Source organism: Chroicocephalus ridibundus, chromosome 1 (genome assembly GCF_963924245.1).
Source record: "Chroicocephalus ridibundus chromosome 1, bChrRid1.1, whole genome shotgun sequence".
Lineage (NCBI taxonomy): Eukaryota > Metazoa > Chordata > Aves > Charadriiformes > Laridae > Chroicocephalus > Chroicocephalus ridibundus.
The window spans coordinates 68,974,731-69,001,321 of NC_086284.1; the positions used below are offsets into that span (position 1 = coordinate 68,974,731).

Here is a 26,591-nt window from a genome sequence, read left to right on the forward strand (position 1 = left end):
GAACATTTGAAAACAGGGGTTACTTTGAAAATATTGAAACCATAAATACATACCATCATAATGCTCTTTTTAAATGCTATTTTCCTTTGAAAGATGTTTAAGGAAAACTCATACAACTATTACAAGTCATGTTCTTTGTGGAATGAATAATCAGGAAAAAACAGCATTAATACACGCTCCAAATGCTATTTTCAACAGCTGCTGCTCAATCACTAAATCCATCATGGATCATGCAAACTGCTAGACTACACCTACACTGAAAAGCTACCAGTAATGTAAAACAAAAAAATATATAGAAACTCACCTTGAAAACGTTTGGCAGCTGATTCTCTTAGTGAAAAGAAAATATCACACATCACTGTAGGGCAGCTTACACCAGATTTTGTAATTACAGTAAAAATGCGATCAACATATTGCCTCAGATTTTCCTGAAAAATGCAATAATTATGACAAAACTAGTATCATTTTCTGCTGTGGAAACTGGTATTATTCCTGGGTTTATTCATAATGGCATCATTAAGGATTTTCTCACTTTCAACATTATATACTTGCAAAACAATCTCACACTCAATGGTAACACACATATTCAAGTACAAGAGTAAAAATATTATTTCTAGCAAAACCAAACATCAAGTTATATGGCTGTATGGCATATCATTGCTTTTCACAGACCATTTTTGACATCATTAGTAGACCCACAGGCTAAGTTATCTTTATCCTCAAGGGCAGGGGCAGAAGTGATTAACACTCTACAGATATTGTATTTATAGCATAATGTAAAGCCATTGTAAAATAATTATAACAGTTTGTGGTGTTAAGAAAGCTTCCAGTGTATTCTAATGAATGACAAAATTATTTGCAACATCAAACATCTGAGGACCTCAGTTAAACTTGATAGTGTAAACAGAGATTATATCTTCAAAATCTAATGCATACCCTGTTATTTTCCAGGTTTTCACCATCTTTTAATTTCACAGGATCAATTTCACAAGGTTTATGGACCTGGCAGATCTAGAAAAAAAAAAAGTGAACAATTAATATATCAATTTACCTTCAAGTAGAAAAAGTTTTGTAAAAAGAATAACCTCTTAGGTTTTGGGGGTAAAAGGCAAAAGTCAACTTTATAAACTGTATTTTTTTCTTTTGACAAAGCATCGAAGGTAAATTACATGCGATCTTTATTTTTTTCCAAAAACCAGCATTAATTCTTGATACCCTTTCTTTCAACTGAAATGAAGAATTCTTCGTGAGACTTTTTCAAGCAAGGCTGTTCAAGAAAAGTCCCATTTTGCCAAAACAGTCAACTTTAAATGTATATCTATATTCTTTAAAAACTTGACATTTTTTGACGAAACATTAAAGCAACAGCTGAAGAAATTGTCAAATCATTTAAAGGAAGTCTGTGGTCTGAAAGTATTGCCCAATCACTGCACTGAAATACTCTCACACCCACCATTCTGGACTGGATAGATAATAAACCATTGTTACAATACACAGTTATCTAGATTAATTTTATTCCTTTATACCCACTGGATTAAATGTATTACTTATAGCTTCCCAGCAGCCTTCTGCTGTATATGTTCTTTATTCATCTAAGTTATTCATTTATTAATTTCTCAGAAACAGTAAATGTTAGATTTTATACAACAGAGTAATGTAGTTAAATAAATAGAAACTTCCTTTTCCTTTTGTACAATCCAACTGTTTCTGAATTGGGTGACTCAGCTGTGGCTAAACTAACACACAGGATTTTAACATAGAAAAATTTAACATAGGCTCTTAAGAATTATTCGAACAAAATCATCTTAAAATAGGAAGGAATAAACAGTATCTGCTCCCTGAAGGTCTTTTACAGTGACATTTTATCAAATAAACAGTCTAAACTGCTCTTACCTCATCTATAATTGGCTTTAGTGTAACTTGCAGATAATGCATCCCTGCCAGTTTCATTGTCTCGTCAATGCACTTGGAAGTTAATGAGTTTCCTCTGAAAATGGTGTTAGGATCTCTGGAAGTGAACAATTTTCTGTAATTTAGTCTCTCTGTAATAAACTGCTAATATATGGAAATAAAAGAAGCAGTGAAAGGTGACGGAATGCACAAACAAAAACTCCCTTTGACACCAGCCTGCCATTAAATGCAGTCACATAGCATTTAGTGCACTTCTAGGTTATAAGAGAAAAGCAGTAGTCATGGTAAGTCCAGAGGGACTACAGATTTTCTTCTTTGTATTAGCGCAGTGTGCTCAGTGTACCATCCAAACATATGGCAACACGCAGGCTCACATCAAAGGGGTTTACAATATAAGCAGGGAAAAATGTGCCCGCGTTCACGTGCTGCTGAACAGCGGTAATTTGAGTAAGGGAAGAAGGCAGTGATTTTAGTCTCACAACAACACTGGACGTTACACGTGGCCTACTACCTTCTCCTACAAAATGAGTACTTGCAAGCTGGGAGGGAGATGAAAACACCAGCTCCAATGACATAGCCATCTTTTCTAAGTGACTTTCAGCACTGTCCTGTGATAACACTATTAAACGCAGTGCTGACCCCCATTCTGTCCCAAGAACCGTGTGGATAGCTGATGCCATGCAAACTCTCACACTACTGAAAAGGCCACTTGCACTGAATTCTTGTTGTACTAGCCATACGGCCACTGTAATTAGTTAAGCTTCAGCTAGCTGCACTATCATGTGTACTTCTTTTTAAGCATTACTTGCATTTTGAGAATGCAACTAAGTTCATTCCTTGTATAGCAATTTACATTATGCAGATAGGTACATAATCAATGGTCTCATCTACACCCATACGGTTAAAACCTGTGCCTACTGACAGCAGATCAAACTTGGATATGAATTTATTTGCTTGTTCTTGTACACACACCGATGTCTTTTCTGTTGTTTATAGCTTACTACAGTTGTACCCATTTACAAGCAGTGAATAACAGGATGAATTACTTTGCTGGATTCATCATTTTGCTTCATAAAAAAGTAAGCTCACTGCCTGTTACAAATGCCAGAAAGCCCTGAAAACAAACACCATCTTCGCTGTTTTATCACAGGAACACGACTGACCAGGGAGCAGCAAATTGCCTCATACTGCAGCAACCAAGCTGTTTCAGCCAACCTGCAGCACAGAAAAAATACACCTACCTACAGGAACAAAAATACTCTATTCCTCAGACACATCGAAAAAAGCCAGCCCACACAAAGACTTTATTTTGTACTGAGGAAGCTGCTACTTTAGAGTCAATATCGGTCATTCCCTTTGACTCCCAATTGTCTCCTCTACTGTCGGTCAAGAGCATGACAACATAGGCACGAGGCTCGTGGCAACAAATGTTCTTTAGGACCTGCCTGGTGTGAATACTAGATCTTACACTACTAAATTATCAGCACACTGGTAAGTCAAACAAGGGACTTATAAGAAGTGACCAGAAAAAAGATTTTGTTTTCTGCTATCCACTGCCAGATCCAATCTCATCCTTGTTCCTCAGCCCTTTAACTGGAAAGATTAGACACACAGCTTTCCTTAAATATTCATGACTAGGAAAAAACACACTTTTTGTTTTGAACAAATTCAACAAACAGTTTTACTCAGCACTAGATGATTTATTAGCACACTATAAAGCTGAAATGATTTCATATTAACAGCTGAAGGTAATGTAGGATTTCACAGTTATCATCAAATATAATCAAGACTGAGAAGGGTGAAAATCCCTGCTCTCAGACCTTAGAAAAGTCTTGCAAGCAGACTTCGCAAAACATGATGGGAACTCCTCCTAAAATCACTCACCAGTTCTTCAGAGCAGTGAATGCCTTTATAAGGAACCCTGCCACTCAGCTGGGAGGCACAGGAACAACTCCAACACTTTCTTTTGCAATTACAAAGTTCTAGTTCTATAAACTGAGTAGAGGATCTTAACGCTAGCCAACACAGAGTAGGTATGTTTGATAGCAATTTGGTTTTTGGTACTTACTGAGTTCTCTTCACTTCAGCATTCGCAATGGCACTTATGAAAGGCACAATTCTGCCATAGTGTAAGAAAAGCCTGACAAGAGGTATGGCTGCTTCTTGTTTTTCTCTGCAAACTTCTCCCAAAATGTGTGCAGCTGATGCTGAAACAGGCTGAACAGTGGAAAGAAATAAAAACTTTTGAGAGATCTTTCCAGAAGAAACACCCCTTCATTCTTTTCCCATTAGCTCCTTAATGCAGAACACCACACAACACTTGCAATGGCCAGTTACCCAAACATGCCTGTACATTACATGGGTGGGTGTTACATTGCAGTTTTTGTTGGCTCTAAGTTCTGATCGCAAGAGGGCAGCAATTTAAAAACTATTACAGTACAGTCTCTCCCCCCCCCATTTTTAATAGCTGTCTTTTCACTGAATATCACTGTTGCCTTGGAAGCAAGTGAAGTGGAAGAATTCTAACCCTTCTCAATTTGAAGCCCCAGTAAGTACCTAACCCAGTTCTTATACTGAAAAAAAAAAAGGACTGTTACAAGTGCTAAAAGTATACATAAAAGCACACATGGTCCAACCCTCTGACATTTCAGGATTAGCTCTTGCTTTGGGTTTGTTGTTTTTTTTTTTAATTATGCAAGTAAATCCGTTCCTTTCCAGTAAAGCAAAACCAATTGATCAAACTGAAGTTTACTTTGCATTTTCACATGTAAAATTAGAAAGCCACGGAGAATATGCTGCTACTAAAACCACTGGTGTTTCTGGGTGTGCCTTCACCCACCATACTGCATGCAGATAAAGATCTTCTCTGCAAGGACTGAAAACAAGCAGCAGGGATATGCAGAGCTTAACAAGGCCCTCAGGTCTGAGAAGGAAGCAGCTGAGGACCCTGCTAATTACACAACTATGATGCCAGCAAGATAGTGCCAAATGTTGAGACAGACCCCCTGTGAGGATCATCTGCAGGTGAAGAATAAACAGTGCAAGCAAATTACCTCAACATCTGCAGATTTTAGCAGGAGGTCTCTAAGAGGACTGTAATAGTCTGAGGAAAAAACATGGTCCTCAGTGTAAACCACGTTTAACCTTAAGGAACCGAGGTCATCAGGTTTCAATGACTTGTTACCATTATCTCTGGGCTGCAGGAAATACCTGATATGCAAAAAACAAGACAGAAAATCTGTGCTGAAACACAAGATTATCTCAGGCTGTACATGAACATATACAAAACGTACAGATACACACAATACTTATATATGTTTCAAGTTCTTGAGAGTTCTGAATCAGACTTTTTAATTAAGTTTGCCAGTCTATTTTGCACTAACTGCAATATGGGAAGTTCTGATCATAAAGATTTGTGTAGATATGATTAAAAACCCACACACTAAAACTACGGCACTGCTGATGAACTGCAGTAAATAATATCATAAAGCCATTAGAACTCCCACATGCAATACAGAGGCAGACTGAAATCTCTGTATATCACATTATCAAAACTTCTTGTTCTTACATTTGCTAAGATTACTTTGGCTTGCTTACAAAAAAAGATACAAATTAAATCCATTTAAACTTTATCACATAGCAGTAATTACTCTTAAGTCTTCACAGCAGACATATGTTTCTACTTATTCTCCAAAAGAAAAATGTCAAATACCATGCTTCATAAGAACTAGACTGTCGGAGAAATTTCAAAGGGAGTCTCAGTTCTCCTAGAAACTCGTCTCCAAATTTCAAGTTACTGGCATTCCAAAGATCAACCCTGTAATAAAACCAAATAACTTTAAAAGTTTCATAATAAATAAAAATATTAAAAACAAATAATCCCAACGTAGTTTTCAATTATTTTTTTTCTCCTCAAGCCTATGAGCTATAAAGTCTCAAAACTGTACAACAATGATTTCCAAACAGTAAAGAGACCACCTTACCTTAGATTTCTGGAGCCTTGCAATTCACCTCCATGAAACATCAGTGAAAAAAATCATCTAAACTACCCTTCCCTCGTCTGTACTGTTTCCACAGTCCGTATTGATAAAGATTCAGGGGGCTGTTTGGCTATCCCAGATAATGGACACCAGGGGAAAAAAGTGCAGAGATATTTAAGGACTCCATATTGTTAGTCCCGGTCTAATTTGGGATTACTACCAGCTAAGTGGCAGCTTTACAGAGTTAGGCTGAATACTGTCTACACAGTCCTTCCCAGTGCTCTACAAGCTTACAAATCTGTTGCACCTAAACTAGTTCTGTACAGATACTCAAAACCTTAGGACAGTTCTACCATTCTGCATAAATTGTGTATTGACTGAAGCCTATGCAATTTTTGGCACTCAGTCTCTCAATGTTTGGGAAGTTCTGGTATGTATCTCTAGATGGTATTTCCTTCTCTTTCACATGCTCTTTAACATTAGGATGTTAAACAACTGCACTGAGATTGAAAGCAGAAGTACTCGTGTCTAACCTGGCGTTTGTAGATAAATGCTACAATCCCCACCTTGAAGCAAGGGTTTCAAACTCCAGGGTGGTTTTTTCTGTACATATTTTAAGGTTTCCTCTGAGTGGCATTTTATTATAAAACATGCTTAGCTGAGAATTTCACAGCTAAGTGACAGACTGAATGTGCCTTAAACTTTTGGGGAAAAAAGATATATGGGAAAAAATACAAGTTTTCAAATAATAAAGATTTTTAGAAGAGCAACTTTAATTTGGATAAGGTGCAAAGTCTTCCAATTATGGATGTATTTGCACAACCTTCCTAGTCTCAAGCAAGTCACAGGAGGCTTGTCAAGGAATGGATGTTGATAGTCCTGCTGAAGGTTTATCCTACCTTATGCAAATGCAGAGGACGCCACTTTTAAATCCTCTGAGGCCTGTATCTCTCAACAGTGTCTCATGCATCAAGTTTCATACACTAGACATACCATCAGCTCACACTGCATGCCTGCTGGGTAAAGTTTTTCAAACTCTGATATTTTGACAGTATTACTGCAGGGCAAGAATTCCCCAAAAGGAAAAAAACTTCTTTGAGAATTCATCCTCCTCTCCTCTTTCTCCATATCTGGTTGGTTACTATCTTGCTAACTAATTCAGATGGCTAAAAGCAGCTTCAGGAAGAGAGGAATCTTTTGAGAAGTTTATTTACACATAGTCAAACTTAAAATTTACCAAGCATTTACAGGCTACTAGTTTCTAGTTCATCCAAATTCTTTCAAGATGCCCACTAGCAATAACATTTTCAAACATACGCAGCCAAAGGGTGTTCCCCCCCCAGCAACTTAAGTTACAGAAAAAAAATCAGTGCAAAGGATCTGTAGGAGAGGAACTAACAACTCAAGGTAGATCTCACACTACACAGTAAGCAAAGTAGGCATGCAAATTCTGAAATTATTATTTTGTGCCCTTGGAGTATTAAGCATAAGTAGCATTTTTAAAATCATAATACACAGACATCAGAGTCTAAAAGATTACTGTTTCCCGAGCTGTTTAAAAGGCAAATTATGCTAAGTGTTATTCTGAAACTGGTCAGACTGTAGTCAAAGAAAGAAACAACAGAGAGGGGGAGGAGAAACAATGAATTTCACGAGAACATCTGGTCCCTAAGTGTTGATATGCCCTGCCTGCAACTTCCTACACCCACTCAAAAAGAGAAACTTTCATAGCTTTAGAGAGAAATCATGAGAGACTAAGTCTCCTCTTTACCCTGTGGAATGGTATTTTTCTCAGGAGAGAAAAAGAAAACAAACCCCCAAACCCATAAATTGTATGATCCGTCCAGAGGGCATGGGGGCAATCTGACTGACTAAATAGACCGGAGGAAGTGAGCGGGGGTGGAAGGGGAACCTGAGATAGAAACAAAAACACTCTGTCCTACAGGGGACAAAACCTCTGAGCAAAGAGTTTGCCCAACCACAACTAACGCTTTATCTGCTTTTGTCTATTATTTGAGTGATTAATCTTTTCCCAACTATTTTGTAAGCCTCCTCACAAACTATTCATCTTTACCACACTATGTGTTGGTTTTAAGGACTGAAAGACTTTTCTGAAGCTCAGCTCCACATACATTATCATTGCAGACAGTTATTTTTCCAGAAAATGTAGAACAACTATATCATTCCATTTCGTCTGGCAGTACAAAATAAAAATCAAATGAAATATTAAGCAATGAGTAACTGCTGTCCACCAATGCCTAGGGTCCCCTTCCAGAATCACAAAGCTATCAGAGAATCCTAGCTTTCATTTAAAATCAGTGCGTGTCTGCGCATCATGGTTACAAAGACTAGACTGGAACTTCCAAGACACTGTTCAGTTGCCCATTCCATCACACACATCCCATGGGATATGGGACACATTACTTCATACCTGCCTGCACCATGCAAAGCTTCGCAGAAGTATGGTCTTGTGCTAGGACTAGGTCATCTGCTGTGCTGCAACACTGACACCACCAAAGCAGCATGGCACTGAATCTGGACCTTTGCCCTTTCTCCCATGAATTAGCTGGGGGTTGCCCTTAAACCAGTTACCTTTGCACTGCCTGACGCAGATGTTCTCGGAGAAACAGAGTACAGCTCCCACCTCTCTCACCTATGAAGCTTCGCTTTCCTATCTCACAGAGCCATGGCAAACACAAATCCATTAATGGTCCTGTAGTGTTGCAATACTACACTAACAGGTTACATGAATCAGCAGCTGACCACCAAATTAGAACAGCCCTCGTCCATTCATTTGTGAACACAGATGCGTCTTGCTTGCTGGGAGCAAGTATTGTTTCCCCTTCCCGGTCTCCCCTCCTTTCCTTACAGCCAATTGTGCTTCTGAAGGGACTAGGGAATGTTTTGGGAGATAAGCCCTCACCACCTCTCTAGTGGGAATACCTGGGGAGGAAGGGGGTGCCACCATTCTCCCTCAGCCTTTCTCCCTCCAAATCCTAACATAAAGATTTCTCACCACTTGATGCAGATACAGCAGCTTCCAACTACAGTGCATCCACATCACCAGATGGCCTAAGTCTCTAAGTTTCAATGTATGTGATGGTATGACACGATACCTTTAGGTTTTGCACCTCCTATTGTTTCCTCTCCACTCTTTCTATTCACCTGTCCCCACAGACACTGTTGACAGGCCTCAGCAGTTTTCAAAGCAGTACTAAGTGGGTGGCAGGGAGTAGAGTGGTGCTGTTTTGTTTGTGAAATTAGAGTTGCTTCTTTCCTGTGCAATGGATTTCACATGTATCAGACACAGCCTCGCAAGAAGGGGTTAAAGTTTTGCAGACTAAAGAGAAGAGAAACTGCCTCTGCCCCAGAGAAACTCTGAGTTCAAGAGTTTCCTTTCAGAGAAGAAGGACCTTATATGGGTTGCTAAAATAAAGTGATAAAAGAAAACAGACCCTTAACTGAGAGCATCATAGAGCTTCTGGGCTCTCTTGGGGAACTGAGGGAGGGAGGAAAGGGGAGCCCCGACATAAAAGGCTATGCTTAATGACAACCACACATTAGTATACACAATGAGTGTATATAGGATACCAAGGAAAATAATAAGGATCTCTCCCCCAGCAGAACCATCACACATATTCAGATACAATCTACAGGACAGCGGAGGTAAATGAACATACAGATACAGTGAGGAAGACTCATCTTGATTTATCAACAGTAAACCCATGCTTGCCACTTTGAAAACTGAGTCTATTGCAAAGTTACACAACTTTGGAAGACAAATTTATTAGTATAAAGTGATTTATATTACCTAATCTCCATTTTGTCAACTTCATCAACATCTTCAATATCAAAATGGGATTTCTTGTTGTAGCTACTGGGTCTTGTGACCTAATAAAAAGCAGGAGACTTTAACAACTTGATCTGATACAAAAGCATTCCAATGTTACTTGTACAAAGCTCTGGAAGATCACAGCCTTTGACTATCAGCAGTGACTTGAGTCCTGATTCTGAAAACATTCACGCATGTGAATAAACCTGTTGACTAAACAGATTCCTGACTATATAAAAGTGGTGGTCACACAGTGATATCCAAGAGTAATTAGATACTCCATAGTTGATTTACAGAGAAAGGACAACCTTAACATCACTACAGTACTTTTGAGTTTACATTGACAAAAGAAAAAAATCGCGGAAAGGAGTACCACTTTTACAATCTCTCTAGGGAAATAAAAAGGCAATTAATAATTGGGGTTTAAATACAGCTGTAAAACAGATGGCCCGAGGCACTCTGAAGAGGAGGAGAAAAACCAAAACCACTCTTAAAAACATTTTACAGTGGATCCAATTAAAATTGGCAAGTTCTGCCTGTATTGATGTCCTGGAAGTCAATTTACCATGCCCATACAAAAAAATACCAAGCTGATGAATTGTCCAAGAGATACTAGGCTGTGTTATGCATATCAGAATGTAGAACCAGGTGCACAGTTCATCATCAACCACATTTGCAAGACTGATAAATGGCAAAGGATGGGTGGAAAATAGTGGGAAGATAGCTGTAAGTGTAGAGCATAAGCAAAAAAAAAAAACAGTTTTGTACCAACATTTCTTCAAATTTGTTTTCTAGCATGATTATAGAAAGACTTTGATGGTTGTATTTTTGTACAGTATGTCAGAAACTTGAGAAAAAGGCCACCCCACCCAGCTGAAACCACAGCAGGAACTGATCAAATGCAAGTGTGTATGATGTGTGGGTTCAGCTCCTGGCTGCACACAGAAGCTGAACTTTATTGTAGGTTTAAATGCACTTGTGGCTTAATACTTCCCACTCACAAAATCTAGTTTTTATTGTAAACTTGACTGCTTGGTTTTATATTGTACATCAGATGCAGATGGTACAAACAAGGGAGGCAAAGATATAGCTGCAAAGTGGAGAGGAACCAGAAAAGAATCCTCAGCACGAGACACTCAACAAAGCCTTTTTTCTGTGTGTATGTGAGGCAGACACCATTTTCAAGGCGATACATAAAAACTAAAAAGTACTAGCAGCACTGGAAACCTAACCCTCTAGACTAGTTCAATCAAATGCACCTATAAGCCCAAGAGCACAGAGGATTTAAATACAGCCCACAACTTCAGCAGCTTGGCACAAATTTTCTTACCTACATACAGTGCAAACTGTGCTATGTTAACTGCAAATGACATTTTCTACCACCACTGGGAAGCTAATGGTGTAATTTTTAATAAGGAAGCAAAGTAGTTTTAAGTCTTTTATTATCTGTAACACATGAGTTGTTAAAGTTACAGCATAGGTGTAACTTATGGCATATCCCTTTTAAGTAAACACTTTGCTGAGACGTTCTGCTGGAGTCTGCATGCACAAGGTCTGTCTGTTCACCTGTATGACGGCTTAGTGTGCAGATTAATACAGCTCAGGAGTGATATTCCTAAAAAAGCAGCTGTATGAAGTCCATCCATTCCAAGGATGGAATTGGAGATGAGGGAACTCCCAGTCCACAATGCTAAACTAGCTGCCACCTACCATTTTACAAAAAAGGGGTGCAACTCTGCTGTGTTGGTCCCTTTCTTCAGGCAAAGCTGGCAAGTCATTTATCAGCTGCTCATTTTTTTTCAGCACAGGCAGGTTTGCAAACAGGTCCCCAGCACTACCGCCTTCAGTTCCCGTAAGAGGGGCATTTTCTTGTAGTTGCATGTAGAACTCCAAGCCCCCACACCATGCTGCAGCTGGAGCGGTGGTGAAAATGGCTCCTAACCATCAGGTGCAAGTTTCGCTCAGTGCACCCCTTAAATAAGCCCTTAGATCTCCCAAGCCAATGATAAGCTATTTTCCATTCAGAAAATTAAATCTGGGCAACTTTTTGGTTGCAGAAAGGAAAGCACCCATTCACTGCCTTTTACAGATCAGCTTCTTCCTTGGAGGCATAACCAATCCCTGTGCTAGCAGACTGCAGGAAAGCTGATGAAGCTGTTTGGAAGCAGTAAGTGAAATCGCTGTCAACAGCATGAATCTGGGCAGCTCCACAGGAATCAGAGCACTCTGATAGCATGCACCAGCCACGGGTCTGCCCATGTCTCATTAGTGAATGTATTTCCCAGTCATAGCAGTTCTACTGAACCTTGTTCCTTGGAGACATTTAGCCTGATATGTACTAACTACTCTCAAAATGACATAAATCTATGATGGCTCTGTCTGCACTAAGGGTATGTTTATGTTTCAGAGTTCTGGCTGATTCAGACATTTCCCCAGCTCTGCTCTTACCCACACAGAAAACATTTTGCTCTGAGTTAGCAGAACAACTGGGGCACAGGCTTGAGTTCAGGTCTTGCTTCTGCTGATACTTGCACGCAACCCAGCTCTCAGCATAAAGGCAAGCTAAGCAAGCCTCCAGCCCCCTCCACAACTCCAGCTGGAAGATGCTTTCTGTTTCTCTCCTTCCTCTCCCAATATGGCACCACCTGTGAAGTTCAGTGTTTAAATACCAAACGTTTGCTGTTTCTGCAGTGCACATATGGCTGAGGAATCAGACAGGTGAAGTTTTGTGCTTTACAGTCTGAATTCATGGATTACATTCTCGTGAAAAAGTTCTTGCTGACAAACGCCTCCAGAACTGCCCACGTTAAGAATAAGGAAGCCCATTGTAGTTTAGTTACACATAGCATCACTCTTGTGTCACTGCCAAAGGCCGCAGCTCTGGGCCAGGTGATGGACTGAAATCCTGGGCAGCCCTGAGAAAAGACACAGACACCTCAGTGCCGTTTCGGTGCTCAGTACCATGGGATCTCGACCCCACCAACCATGCCCATGCAGCACCTCCACAGAGCCTCACGGAGTCAGGCAAGCAGGCACAATGGCTCACTGCTAGCTAAAGTTAAGCCCGCAGGGAAGTTATATCCTAGGAAGAGATGTGTTGGGTTAGCAGAGAAAGGATGACCTTAGCTAGCTACCCTGGCTAACCCTCAGGGCTTCCACCCTTTATTGGCAGTGCCAATAAAGAACTTGCTATATCTGTTCCTCAAATCCAAATACATTACATCAACAAGAGAACACTTCTGCTGGTATGACCAACTTAGATTAGTTAGTACAACCATCAGCTTCTAGGCAAAGATGGTGGTTTGTAGAAGGAGGAAGACAGCAACAAGCCCGTCACTGGCACTGCCAAGAATGCTATGTGCATTTCAGATCTGCACAGTGTAACAGCACTTGTATGGCTCCTCCTCCCCAGCTCTCCTTCCTGATGTGGCTGCCTGTGCCCCTGAACTGACTTGAGAAAACACATCCCTAGGTGCCATCTCTATACCAGCAACAATCTCTAATGCAAATGGGACCTGAATGATGCAAGCCGTATGGCCAGAAAGGGCTTTTCAATGATATGCCAACTGCACTGTACTGCTACGCCTTTTCATCAGCTTTATTACACCAGATATGTTCTTGAGTAATCTATTGAAATAGAACAGCTAAGCATAGACCGGGACTAAGATGTCAAAGAGAAAGAGAAAGATACACATACTTTAGAAGACAAAATGAAGAGTTTCAAGAGGTATCCAAATTATAAATACATGCACATATATGTATGGACACACCACAATTACAGCTACTCTTGCCAGAAAGAGCCAAAATGAGCACTTTCATAAAAGCTATACTTTGTCTTAACTGGACCTGTTAAAATTGCTCTGTATTAAATAAAGCTCTAGAGGTTTCACCCACTTGGTAGGAAAGGCACTGGTATTGCAGCAGATTGGTACAGCCAGAACATCCAGTTTAAGTGTATTTCTCCTCTGCAATTTTCAGTGTTCCTAGGAGATAACCATCCTCCCATTGACTGGGAAAGACAGGGTGGAGCAGCTATAAAACCACAGGCTAAAAAAAAAAAAAAAAGTCTTTTTTTTTCCTTTTTAAATCTTGTTTTTAACTTTCCTTTTCAAAACTCTCCTGGGGTGAGTCGCAATGGAGTGTAAAGCCCACTGCTCAGAAGTGCCCGCCTTGAAGCTTTTCCTACAGAGCACCTGAGCAATATACTGCTCCCTCAGCAGACAGTTAGTCTGATCCTGGGTAGTTCTTTCCCCTGCACCACACTTTGAAACAGTCTCCAAAGAAGACAGCTGGCACAACATGGAGCAGGATGCCGTGCCAACTATCTACAGTATAGTATTTCAGCTTATCACCCGTTCCTTTGAAATACCAACCTCAAAATAAAACACTTCATCAAAATGTGGATTGTTGGTCTTCTTTTTAACTTTAGTCTTTTTGGCTTCCGATCTGAATTAAGGAAAGAAAAAAAAAAAAAAGGTAAAAAACAACATTAGCAGAAGTGTGACCTGAGAACAGACCCACCAAGGAACAAATAGTCATCCATTTGATTTATCTGATAAAACTGGAATGCCATGTGGCTCCAAGCACAGCAAGGCATACACATTTGCATACATTTAAGAGAGGGATTCACTGCATGCCTATTTCTCTAAAGTGGCAGTAGGCACAGTTTGTTATCCTCCCTTAAAAACAAGTCCTTGAACCCTGATTTTGTCACTTGCTTGATCCAGAAGAATCTTATATTTGTACAAAGCAATTGGCAAGAATGAGGGTCTGAGCAGTAACATTTGAAGGAGGGGGATGGTCTCAGTCTTGATGTGACTCAAAAATTCCTCATACCTTAAAAGCAGAGGAGACTGACATAGCTATTTCTGTGTTTTATATTTTATAATCCTGCCCTGAGGAATCAATGCATGCTTTTCAGTGGTGTTAAATTAACAAAAAACCAGAATGATTTTCTCAGGAAGTGTATTTTTGTTGCTATATTACTGCCCTTTTCCCTGCAGCCCCAATAGCACCAAGTTAATGTTATGTTGTTGAATTCTTATGAGCAGGGCTGAGCAGAAGTCTCTTAATTTCTACTGCTCTGTAGGAAAAAGACATGGCAGCCCTCCCCTCAAACCACTCACTGGGCAACAGGCCTGACAAAGTTCAGCACTGCCCATTCATCCTCTATGGGCACTGCCATCCGCCTGCGCCTGCCTTTTAGAATACAGACATCTAACTGCTTGGCATCGGGCTAAAGCCAGCCAATGCATTTCACACAGGCCAGCCAACAGCTGCTTGATGATTTCCAAATGTTATGAACCTACGCTTGGTTTGTTCTCATTACCTACACGCGAAAAGCTGTGTGTTGTCCTGTGTCACGCAATGTCCTGTGTGCAGTAATAAGAAGGCATAGATAAAACAGACACAGATGGAGAGGCGCATCAGCCATGTGGAAAACTGACCTACTAATCATTTCATCCCAGAATCTATCCCCCATTTCTCATGCAGCAAAGCTGCTTAGATAGCTTGTAACTGCTTATATTAACGGGACAACTCTACATATTCTTTTACAGAGGTCAAGCAAAGCTGGGTCTAATTCCCAGTGCTGGTACAGGCTTTCTGTGTGACTTGAATGGGCCAGTCCACCAGTATACAATGTTTTCCCATATATAATACAGGCATAGAAATAGTTTTGGTCAGGAAGTCCGATGGCTCTGTAAGTACAAATCACACAATAAACAGCAGCACATTTGTTGAAACCAGCATTGCATAAATGCAGTAGAATAAAGCAGCTTTCCTACTTTAAAAGGAGAGGCGTTGAAAAATCCAGAGAGAAGAATGATGTACAGATTAAGAATATCCCACTATTCCTAGGAGGAGCTGAGAGATAAGAGACTAATCGCCTCCAGGACGTAGGGCGGATTGCCTATCCCATCTCATCAGTCACACTTGCCAATCAACCTCTTTACTGATAAGCCCATCTGGGAGGGGACTGGGAAGCAGGATGTAGAACGGGAGGCGATTAAGGCAAGCACAATTATTGGGCAATTACAAAGCAGTGGATGAGAATAAGCTGCATGCTGCTTGCTGGAGATAGGAGGCAAGCCTTCTCCCCCCGCCAAAAAACCAGATAGGAATATGATGAGGCTATGCTCCTTATTCTGAAGGGAAATAACATTGTCAGTTGTCATACGTTATCCAGACTGGGGGGCGGAAGGAAGCAGACAAAGGCTAAGTTTGGACATTCAGGAGTAGTCAAAAAATGTCCTTACAGTTTCAGTAATAGTCACCTAGTACCATATGAAACAAGTTATAGGCTTAAAACATCAAAGCATACAACTCAAATACACAGCTCATTAATGGAGATAAGGCATAACACACCTAGACAAAGAATACAGACCAGTCTCAAAGACTCCTCTGCATGCAAGGTAAGTATTTGTCAAGAATGCATCTTATTTATAATATTTTCAATAAATTATTGTAAAATATTATGAATAACCCATGGTACCAAATCGGATTCTTTGAGGTTACAGCAGTGCTGTTTTGTTTCTAACATGGCACAGACATAAAAGATGACTCTAAATAAGCAGAAACAGAACAGTGACACCCAATAGCACGGGAAATGTTTATAATAGAACAGGAGAATTTAATACTAAAACCTCATTCCAAATTTTATCAATGCTATTACATATATCAAATAGTAGCATTGAGACACCTAGGGCTTTCAACATACACATTAATTTGCCACACCTTGAAAGTGAAAAGGCTCTAAATATTCACATACAAACGTGCATACTCTGCAAGTTGTTGATGTATTCGGCTTTCTCTTCTGCCTCTGCCCAAAATTAGGCAATAAATTTGCTCAAAAACTGGCCTCCAACTGTGAGGTGAGAAGACGTACAAATTAAGGCTAACCACAAATTACATACTCCAGGATATTCAAATTATTCAGGGATTATTCAGACCTTTACATAAATCAAAACTGAAACAAGCCTCAAATTACTTACTCTTGTATAATTCAGTAGTTCGTACATGCACACATCAACAATTAATGTATTCTAGTGGTGTCTAAATACTCCCATATGTCCTTATGAGAATGCAAATTTCTAATAGACAGAGGAAACAGAAACCATTCTTATAAAATGGAAGCTCTTGTATGTGCAATACTTGCCTGGAGGGTCCTGCTAAGGTAACAGTGGCGTAGGGATCACATTGCCCGTTCACAATGGGCAGCCCTTGGCACTCTAAAACTCTAGAAAAGAAGAAAATGCAACAATCAAATCAATGAAACAGGAAGAGACTGGAGTGAAAATAAAAGCAACGCATTTTCATCCTGTTCCCGCTTCATAATACTTTACACTAGGGAATTGAAATGTCACTAAGCACAAGCCTTCAAATTTATAGCTAAACTTGAAAACACATTTTGGTCTTAAATATTAACTTTAATAGGGTCAAAAATACTGTTAAACTACAGAGAAACCTTAACTCAAAGGATTCTTATTATGCAAGTACAACAACTTAAGGTTCATGAAATAAGAGTCTGCTGTCAAGATGGGAGCTGTCAGCACTTTAAAATTCTGTGACAATTTATTCACACACAAAAAAAATAAATAACCAAAATTTACTTCTGTAACAAAAGATTAAATAAACCGACACAGACAGATCCCAGCAGTAGTCAAGTAATTTCTCAGAATCACATTCATGAAGGCCTCAGTGCTTTTGACAGGATTTGGCATGGGCTTATTTGTAAAGGTGAGTTAACTACGGACCAGTAGACAGTATGACAATAGCCGTCTTTCTCCATAAAACTTTTAAACAGCAAACTGAAGAAACACATTCAGCAGCTCTGCAATGAAGAAGTCAAAGAGACACTGGAGGGACAAAATAGAACAAATTGGGGTTTGCTGCAAGCCACGGTGAGAAATCTGCACTTTTGCACTCTCACTCCAGCTTCTCTTTATTAAAAAAAGAAAAAAACCACACAACACAACCCCAAAAAACAATGAAAAAGCGTTTCACGTTTAACAAGTTAAAACCCACTGAGGAATGTAGCACCAATTGGAAACAAAGGCAGACAAGCCGGTTGCCAAGACTCTCACTCCTGAAACAAGTTCTGCTTCCAACAGGTAAGCCTGCTGGGCTGATGTATTTGCACAATTAAAACTGGAAAATTTTGGTGAAGACAAACTCTGAAGCTCTTTGGGCAGGTAAGTAGTACTATACTTGCAGTGTGAAATACCTTGCAAACTTCTAGGTGCTATAAAATCAGCACGAAAAGTAATATTCATTTTACTGCTTTCAGAGACAGCAACTTCGATAAAAAAAAATATTAAAAAATCAATAGAGAAAAATTCAGTAACAGATAGTGCTCCACAATTTTATCCACAAAGCAAGTTATTTGGTAACATAAGATGTAGACTTCAAATACAGTTTAACTACAGACCTATGACGTACTCTGCATAAAGGGAGGAAAAAAGTTAACATTCTGAACCGATACAGGAATCGGTTTTGTACTAGAGGAGGTACAATCTAGATAGGTTCACACAGTCCTAGGAAGTACACAAAGATTGAGATGTGGCTTGAACACCTTCCTGTTTGAACAGAACAATGGTACACCAAGTGTCAGTGCCAACCCCCCAACCCCTTCCACTGCTTCCTTAAGGCAGCCTGTAAGATCCTTAAAATGAGCTCAATGGCTTTTTAGCAGTCAGCCAGTTTTCTGCTGTTGATGAATGGTTTCCAAGCCAGCTCTCATCCATACAGGAAGAGCTATGTGAAATTCAAACACAGAGAAAGCACGTTCAGAGAGAGTATGCTTCTTTTTTTAATAAAAGCAGTCCTTTCAAAAATATGCAGATAATAGAAAGTGATCCCAGACAGCATGTTCTACACTTGTGGACATGTAGAGGTTATAAATCACTACACAATAAAAATCACAGATGGATCTGAATGACGGCAAGTGTGAAGTTATCCACATAAAAAAAATAAGCATACCCTAACTATACACATATACAATGATAGGACCTATTTTCATATTGCCACATAAAAGAATTTTTTATGTTGTTTGTGGCTAGTCCTCTGTAGTTATCACATCAACCATCATCAATGGTGAAAAAGACAAACAGTATGATTAGGTGGACAGAGAGAACCCAGCAACATAAATCATTCAGCACTTGTATATCTTGAATTGTGAGTGCTCTACAAAACATGGAGAAGAACAACAGGATGACTTCTACTTGCTTGTGGCTCTCCCAGGTTTGTACTCTCCAGCTCAGAAAACACAAGTTATCCATTCACGAACTGCTTACAAAATCATGAATGGTGTGAAGAACATTTCCTCACAAAAGAATTAAGGGGCACATAATGAAATTACCAGGCAGCAGGTTTAAAATAAACAAAAGGAAGTACTTTTTCCACACAACGCATAATGAAATTGCAAAACTTATTGCCATGGGATGTCATGGAGGCCAAAAGAACACATGGATTCAAACCAGGGCTACATGAACTCATTCAGTGTAGTTTGTAGGCAACTATTAAAGCTTAATGGTCCAGAAGCCTCCTCCAGCTCAGGAAAGCTCAAATTGCTGGCTGACAGGGGTGTAACACTGGACCAATCATACCATATTTGAAGCACCACTCACCAGCAAATACCAGAAACAGTACTAGGCCAGATTAGAGGGGCATTTAACACAGTAGGGTAGTTTTTATGTTCTCTGGGGAAAAACAGAAACAAAAAACAAAAACAAAGAAAAATCAAAATACACAGATGTTCTCATACAATCACGATGACTTAACAGTAAGACGTTTCTTTGTGTGCAGTTGGAATAAGAAAAGCAAAAACAACCTTGAAAGAAACAAAATGTGGGAAAACAGGAAACAGACGCAGACATAAAATGTATCCCAAGCCTTTCAGGTAATTTAAAATATTGTTTAAGGATGCTGGAGAAAGCAGGCAAAAGACTGAAAACTTTGGATTTTGAGGAAGGAAGGCTATGTCTGGAGAGGTGTTCATTTTTGTTCTTATATCTTACTAACCATTGTGGGGAGAGACAATAAAATTCAACAAGGCACAGGTCTGGCCAAGTCATGTTAGTATAGCCTCATTAGTTGCAGGAAAATGTAATCCTAGAGCTGCTTTCGTTTCATGGGAAAGTTGCTAGGTAAATTAACACTGCTCCTCTCCCAACCTGGTACCAAAGTACTGGCCTTAATTGGCAAGCAGGAAAAAAGCCATAACCAAATGACAGCTACCCAGAGACACGATAAAATGGAGCCTCAATTCTGTCACATGGGTATCACATTATTAAGACTGACAATTCATATTTGGATTAGATGAAAAAACATAGGAAAAGAAATGTTAACAAAGGTATAATCTCGGGGTTGGAGGGGGGGCACTGGGAAGCTGTGAATAAAGCCAGTAAAAATGAAACACCTTTGCTCTAATCAGGTGCAGAATTAATTTAACATACGTGTACCAGGATAATGAAAAAAAGCCTAGGCAATCAAGATTATTCAAGAATTACAAGTTGACTCATCAGGCCCCAGAGGAAAACTGTCTGGTGGCTGCTAGAATCTTTTCTACCCAACTGGTAGTTTCTGATCATGAGCCATCTCAAGCCCAGCTGGGGCAGGGCAAGCCATCCCTCACAGCTAGCCTTGTCCGGGCTGGGCTAAGGTTACTGCTGGGTCATATGGGAAAACTCTCAATGCAGCTGCCTCACTATATTTTGCTTGTGGTTTATAAAATTAACAGGTTTCAAGGAACAAGACATTTCAGTTTTCAATGTGGTTCATGACCAAACCTTCACAAGAGTAAATAAGCTATGGAAAATTCCCAGAGGGTAAAAGCAAACCTCAAACCCAAACACACCATGAGCCTGCCCCTCTTGCCTTTAAATTACATGATTACAGAAAAGTTGAGAGGGAGGCAGGGAGAGAAGGTTTTGAAACAAGAAAAGATTTTTCAACAAAGACTAAGCAGCTCACATCTGACAGTACAGGCATTCCTTCTCCCTCTGGGCTGCCAACCAAGAGCTGTGGGCTGTAGTCTCCGAGACAGCTCCTACACACAAGCATACTCAAAACCAGGCTTCACAGGCGAGCAACATCAGGATGATCCAAGCCTGTGGGCGTTCCACACCCCTTCCTTGGAATCACAAAAATTATTTGAAAATTACAGGCTTTCAGGGTGCATATGTGTCATTGGCATCCTTGTGCGCCAGAATGGACAACCAACACAAAAACGGACACAGAGAAAAGAAACCAGAAGGGACATAGCTGTTCTTAAAACATGTATGCATATTTACTGTTCTCTGCAGACCAAATCACTTCCAATGTACGTTGTCAGGCTCAGTTCTTCCCCCAGTTTCAACCTGGGGTCGGGAACAGCACACCATTCCCATATTCTTTTCTCAAATCAGACTGTTTTCTCACTGTGATTCCTCAACAGAAAATAAAATACATCTTTTCTTCTACACAATCTCGCTTTCTATTACTGTACATAATCCATGTATTTTAATTGCTTTCACATACATATTGCACTCCTGGGATCAATAATAATGCTTGGCAAGTCTACTGATGTATCATAATAATCTGTTTCCAGCCTCCACCTCTCTTTCGTTTCCTAATCTTGAGGCTTTGTCCCATCTCATATGCATATTTTTTGGCCATACTCAGGTTCTTCTCTGTGTAATTTCAAAGACAAGAGACTTCCTCCTCCTTGATTGCTCTAGTGATCTAATTATTTCTTGAACACTCAGTACTTTGTGTGGTAAGCCTGACCAGACAGAGAAGTATCAACTTAAAAGCAAACTTTGTGGCAGTTTTGTCAGAACCGTCATCAAAACAATGCATCTTTGGCTTATGCTAAATACTTGTTTGGTAAGGCACATTCCCCAGCACTGGGTATATCACTTACTCTCTTAAGCCTCTACGGATCTCTTTTTTTTTTTTTTTTATTTTTTTTATTTTTCTTCCTTTTTACCTACTGACTATAGGATCATCTTTAACGTATGTACTCTCCTGAGTACCTTGTCTTTCAGGAGTAATGGAGCACCTCTGAATAGTCTCCCTTGTGAATGGACTTCCCAGGGCACATAAAATAGGCTACTAATCTTTTACTTCATAATAGACCGGTCCAGTCTTTTCATCTAGCCTGACAGTAAAGAAGCGGTGCTTCCCCTTTCCTTGCCACATTCATGTCCTTTTCTTTCAGTGCAGCCTTGCATCACGATCCGAGCTCCTTAGTCATTCCCAGTGATGTAAGAGGAACTTTGAGGTAATGCTGCGTGATAGATTTCCATGTGTAACTTGGCCAAGCTCACATCTGTGCTGGCACATGGTAGCTGCTCTCGGACCAGTGAACTGACTTCTGCCTTCCACTGCAAGCAGCAACTATTCCCAGGACTCCTTATTCTCTTGGTCCGCGTGTGACCAGGGCCTTGATAAACCACTCACATTCATGTGTTTTAGAGGTCTTTGCCGGGATTTATCTACATCCACAACTACTAAGCACAAAGGCACTACGTCTAGCTCAGAAATTCCCTGAATCATAAATTTCTGGAGGCTGGAAGAGCGTATCACCATATGAATGCTCTCATAATTCTTCATCTCCTACTGCACACACTCAGAGACAGCGTCCTGGGGTTTGGTCTGACCAAATGCCACATCTGAACTGCTGTTAGTGCACCTTCAGACAAACCTTGCACTTCACTTCCACAAAGCAATCTACCCACCTTCATTCAGGACTTAACATAAACACACAACCCTTTTTTGCCAAGAGGCTGACCAAGCGGCCTGTTTCTTCTGGAACAAGGCACAAAGATCCGCGGCACTACATGAAATCTTGCCCCATTCAAACAAATGACATAACTTTACTGTACTAAGAAATGCTCATCCCAGGTATTTGACACACTGGCTCTGAAACATTTATATACCTAAATTATACAGTCAAAACCACCCCCATTTCAGTTTCTGAAATCTGGATACAGATTATGCAGATCAGAGGAACAGGCTGTGCAGGCAACTATTTTGATTTTTCTCTTTAAAATACCCTCCACAGACTCCACACGAAAAGCACAACAGAAACTTATGAAATTCTGAGATTACAACTGCAATCCCACGTAAGTACTGCCTTTTCTTCCCCATTCCCAGTTGAGTCCAGAGTAGTTGCAATCAAGCAAAACATTTAAACATGTTTTTAAATTCATGTTATCCTGAACAAAGTTTCCTTCCCGAGCTGACCTACAACAGTTTTTGCAGTCTCACGCACCACCTAGATTAGCTTTTGGTTTTAACTGGAAAGCTCTGTATGTGCCACATTTCTACCACTCACGCAGAGTTCTTGTTAATACAAGGCTGTTAATGGTGATTTCCTTTGGACACAGCAGAGGAAGAGGAACTGACTGTTAGTGTTTGGGTTCGAGCAACGATTTCTTTCCCAAGTAATTACCGAAGATATTTTATAGCAAAACAGGAACGAATATTCATACAAAGCCAACCAATAATATATAGAAAGCAAATGAAAGCACAACGTCTGCTTCCCCAATCTAGACCAAATAATATTAGAGATATTACAGTAAAACTACAATGTAAAAACTGTTTCATTAAATATAAAGAAATACTGTCAATACATATGCATCCCTAAAACCACTATCACTTCAAATAAAGTGCAAAATTTTCTCATGTTAGTACACATCTAAACATTTATTATTAGTTTAAAAATCACATGGACTTTTTCCTGCTCTTAATATGGGAGCCGTCCTCCATGCTACCGTTCAAAACATCCCATTTGCCTCCCAATATCAGCTCTAGAAAGACTTTTAAAACCACACATTTACAGAGTACCATCTGTGCTCTGTACTAAATAAAGAGAACAGACTAAAAAGTGTGTGTCAGCCATCCTGTTCTCACAGGACAAGGAGTTAATCCATTAGCAGTTAAGCCAGTTTATGAGTCAATTACAGAAGTGTCGCAAGCTTCCTAAAAGCCACTTCAGAAAAGTTTTTAGCTAGGTTAATATAAAAAATGGTTAAATTATCTTCTGTGCCCTGAGGCCTTGAACAAAGACACAAACTTGCTGAAATTTTGAACTGCACTGATTCAGTGAGTATTACCGGCACTGACATCATCATTTCCTCCTGCCTGGGTCTTAGACTTGCAACCCCAGTTATTAAGAGGGAGCAACACCTGAATGATGAGAAAGTGAAAAGAAAGGGCAAGTAAGGAGGCAAAGCTGTTTCTAGGACACACTGATTTTCAGAGAAGGCAGAAGACCTAAATACAAGTTGCAGAAAAGCAAGAAGCTTGTAAAAATTGTAAGGGAATAGCAACACAAAGGAAGAGGTACAATCAGGAAAGGATGAATTTGTTTAACGACAGAAATATATTGGTTCTTGTAGGGCAAGTGAAGAAATTTGAATCTGATGTAGTATGGCAGGAAGCCAAGGAATGGGTCAGCATATCAAGGCAGTTGCAGCAGTGTTTTTGTTAAAGCAGCATGGTGAGGAATGTAAAGGAGTGAAATAGAAAATGACATCAATTACAATATGCAGTGAACGATTAGAGCCTAGACAACAGCTTTAGCTGAGCCGACTGTGGCCTACGGCAGTATTAAATGGAACCAATGAGATACTGTCAGTACAGGCAGATGAGGAAAGAAAGAAGACCAAAGATCAAAAGGCAGCATGTCAGTTGAACACAGAAAGACAGTTATGGCTACATAATGAAGCCAGTGACACAAACGTCTCCTGTGTTGTTTTTCTTTGCTTGGAAACATAGGTTGGTCTCAAGAAGACACACAGTGTGCTATATGGATATACGGGGTTTACGGAAAGCAAACTGCCACAATCTCCGACTTGAGGCCTGTCCAAGTTTAACCTGCTGCCAGGAAGGAGCTGCTTGCACAGGGCACAATCCCTCCTTTAAGGCCGTGCCTGCATGTCACTGTACACATGCATGAGCAGATAAGGAAACAAACCAAACTGCATGAGCACACCCTGATTTTTCCCCTCTGCCAACCAGCAGGGGCCACAAGCATCTGCAACTACTGGACGGACTGATAACCATATGATGATAAAGGAAGACAAAATTAAGTAGTTCATTTTGGAATGACTGGAATTCATCACAAAGACGGAGTGTGATACTTGGCAGGGCAGAAGTTACCAAGAAATCATCAAGAAATCACCCAAATAAAAAGCTTTTGAGCCTACTGGCAGGGACCTGACTATGAAGGAAGTAAAAGGTAAGAGAGGAAGAGACCAAAACCAGAAGCTTTAAAGAACTTACGCCAGAGAGAAGGAAATAAGTCACCCAGGGGTGGGAGGAGAACGGGTTTTCAACTACAAGAAACAAACCAGCAAAACAGAAGCAGCATGTCCTTAACTTACCTAGGGGTTTCCTACCTAACTGGTGAGTAAGGGTTTCCTCCAAAGTGCTGAGTATAGCCAAGTCAAACAACTACCCCAGCTTGGCCATAAGTGTTAATATTTTAAATAAAAGCTCAGACATGCTGGTAAGCGACCTAAACAGATAGACGTCTGTAACAACTGGGAGAGCACCAAGTACAGTAGACTGGAGGAAAGCATCTAAATCTCATGCCACAACACAGTTGAACCACAGGGCACAATAACTCAGACCTCTTGGGCCAAGGGAATGCATCATCTGAAAGTCTGGATCAAATCTCAACAACTTTTGGGTGACAGGGGGTGCATACTGGAAGGGAAGGCAAGGGAATGAGATGGTTTAATGAGAGCAGCAGCACTGACAGAATGAAAAACCCAGCCAGCTTCTTCTCACCCCTACCCAGTCCAAGTATAATGATTTCTGTACTAAATAAATCCTTGAAGACTCCTCCACATAGATTCTCACATCATATATTTAATTAGATGTATTATAGTAGCAAATACACCTTTCTAAATGAAAAAAAAAATAGCTCACAGTTTAAAAACAAAAGAAGTAATTATTTGTGGACCTAGTAAACAATCAAAGGTGCCTTCAAACACTACATGGAGGCTAGAACCTTCTGTATTGGGCATGCCTCATCACACTTGAGGTACGTGGAACTTTTAATGCTTTAAAAACACAACTTGAAACAACTCAGAACAACTTTTGATTACATTTATGTGAATAATCAGAGGATCTGGGGTCTTGATTAACAACACTTATTATTAAAGGGTAGTGATTTTTCCTAGACATGCAATACTTTCATTAAGGAATTAAAATTAAGCTGATTCATCACCACTACTGAAACCTGATGGCAGTTAAGTTGCAAACTGAGTCCCAAAGTAATGCTGATGCATTGAATTAATTTTGAGAAGAGAACTGGGCTAAGGTTATACAAATTGTGTCACGGTTAACATGAAAATGCTCTCCAACTAGAATTCAAGAAATTAATATTAATAACTTGATGCTGTCTAGATTTACATAACTAGAAAGATGTTAACATCTCATTGTGATTACAGACAATGGAGTAATCAAGCAGGGGAGGTAAAAAAAGAATAAAAATCACACAGTATCAGGTATTTAACAGTAAAATCAAGGCATAATATCCTCAAAAATTATGTTTTATGAAAAAACAAAGGACAGTAATATTCAATACAAATTAGCATTCAGATACGCCCAGTTTGTGAAAAGCAGGAAGCAAAACTATGGGGTCTTTTTCAGTTATCCAAACACCAACATATAGATCAGGCTTGTTAAGTTTCATTTACCTAAATTTTTTACACTATGGCAGATGGAGCTATTCATTCCAAGAAGCACAAGCAGTTATGTCCTAGGTTCAGATAAAACCCATGATATCCCATCCCAAGAAGGCTCTGCTAATATATACAGAACAGTGGTTATACTGTTGTTTGTACAGCACTAAGATCCCTGGTGATTAAAAA

General features: G+C 39.8%; 1 protein-coding gene across 2 annotated transcripts in view; it reads right to left on the minus strand.

Moving 5' to 3' along the window:
• RASA3 (RAS p21 protein activator 3) overlaps positions 1 to 26,591 on the minus strand; it is a 138,568-nt gene that overhangs the window by 17,099 nt on the left and 94,878 nt on the right. For both annotated transcript variants that reach the window (XM_063338386.1, XM_063338396.1), the window contains exons 6-14: positions 16,880 to 16,960; positions 14,097 to 14,169; positions 9,703 to 9,782; positions 5,624 to 5,728; positions 4,965 to 5,121; positions 3,980 to 4,128; positions 1,894 to 2,008; positions 937 to 1,011; positions 305 to 428 (exon numbers count right to left, since the gene is read on the minus strand). In XM_063338386.1, the coding sequence (XP_063194456.1) occupies positions 305 to 428; positions 937 to 1,011; positions 1,894 to 2,008; positions 3,980 to 4,128; positions 4,965 to 5,121; positions 5,624 to 5,728; positions 9,703 to 9,782; positions 14,097 to 14,169; positions 16,880 to 16,960 (959 nt within the window). The remainder of the gene's footprint in view (positions 1 to 304; positions 429 to 936; positions 1,012 to 1,893; positions 2,009 to 3,979; positions 4,129 to 4,964; positions 5,122 to 5,623; positions 5,729 to 9,702; positions 9,783 to 14,096; positions 14,170 to 16,879; positions 16,961 to 26,591) is intronic.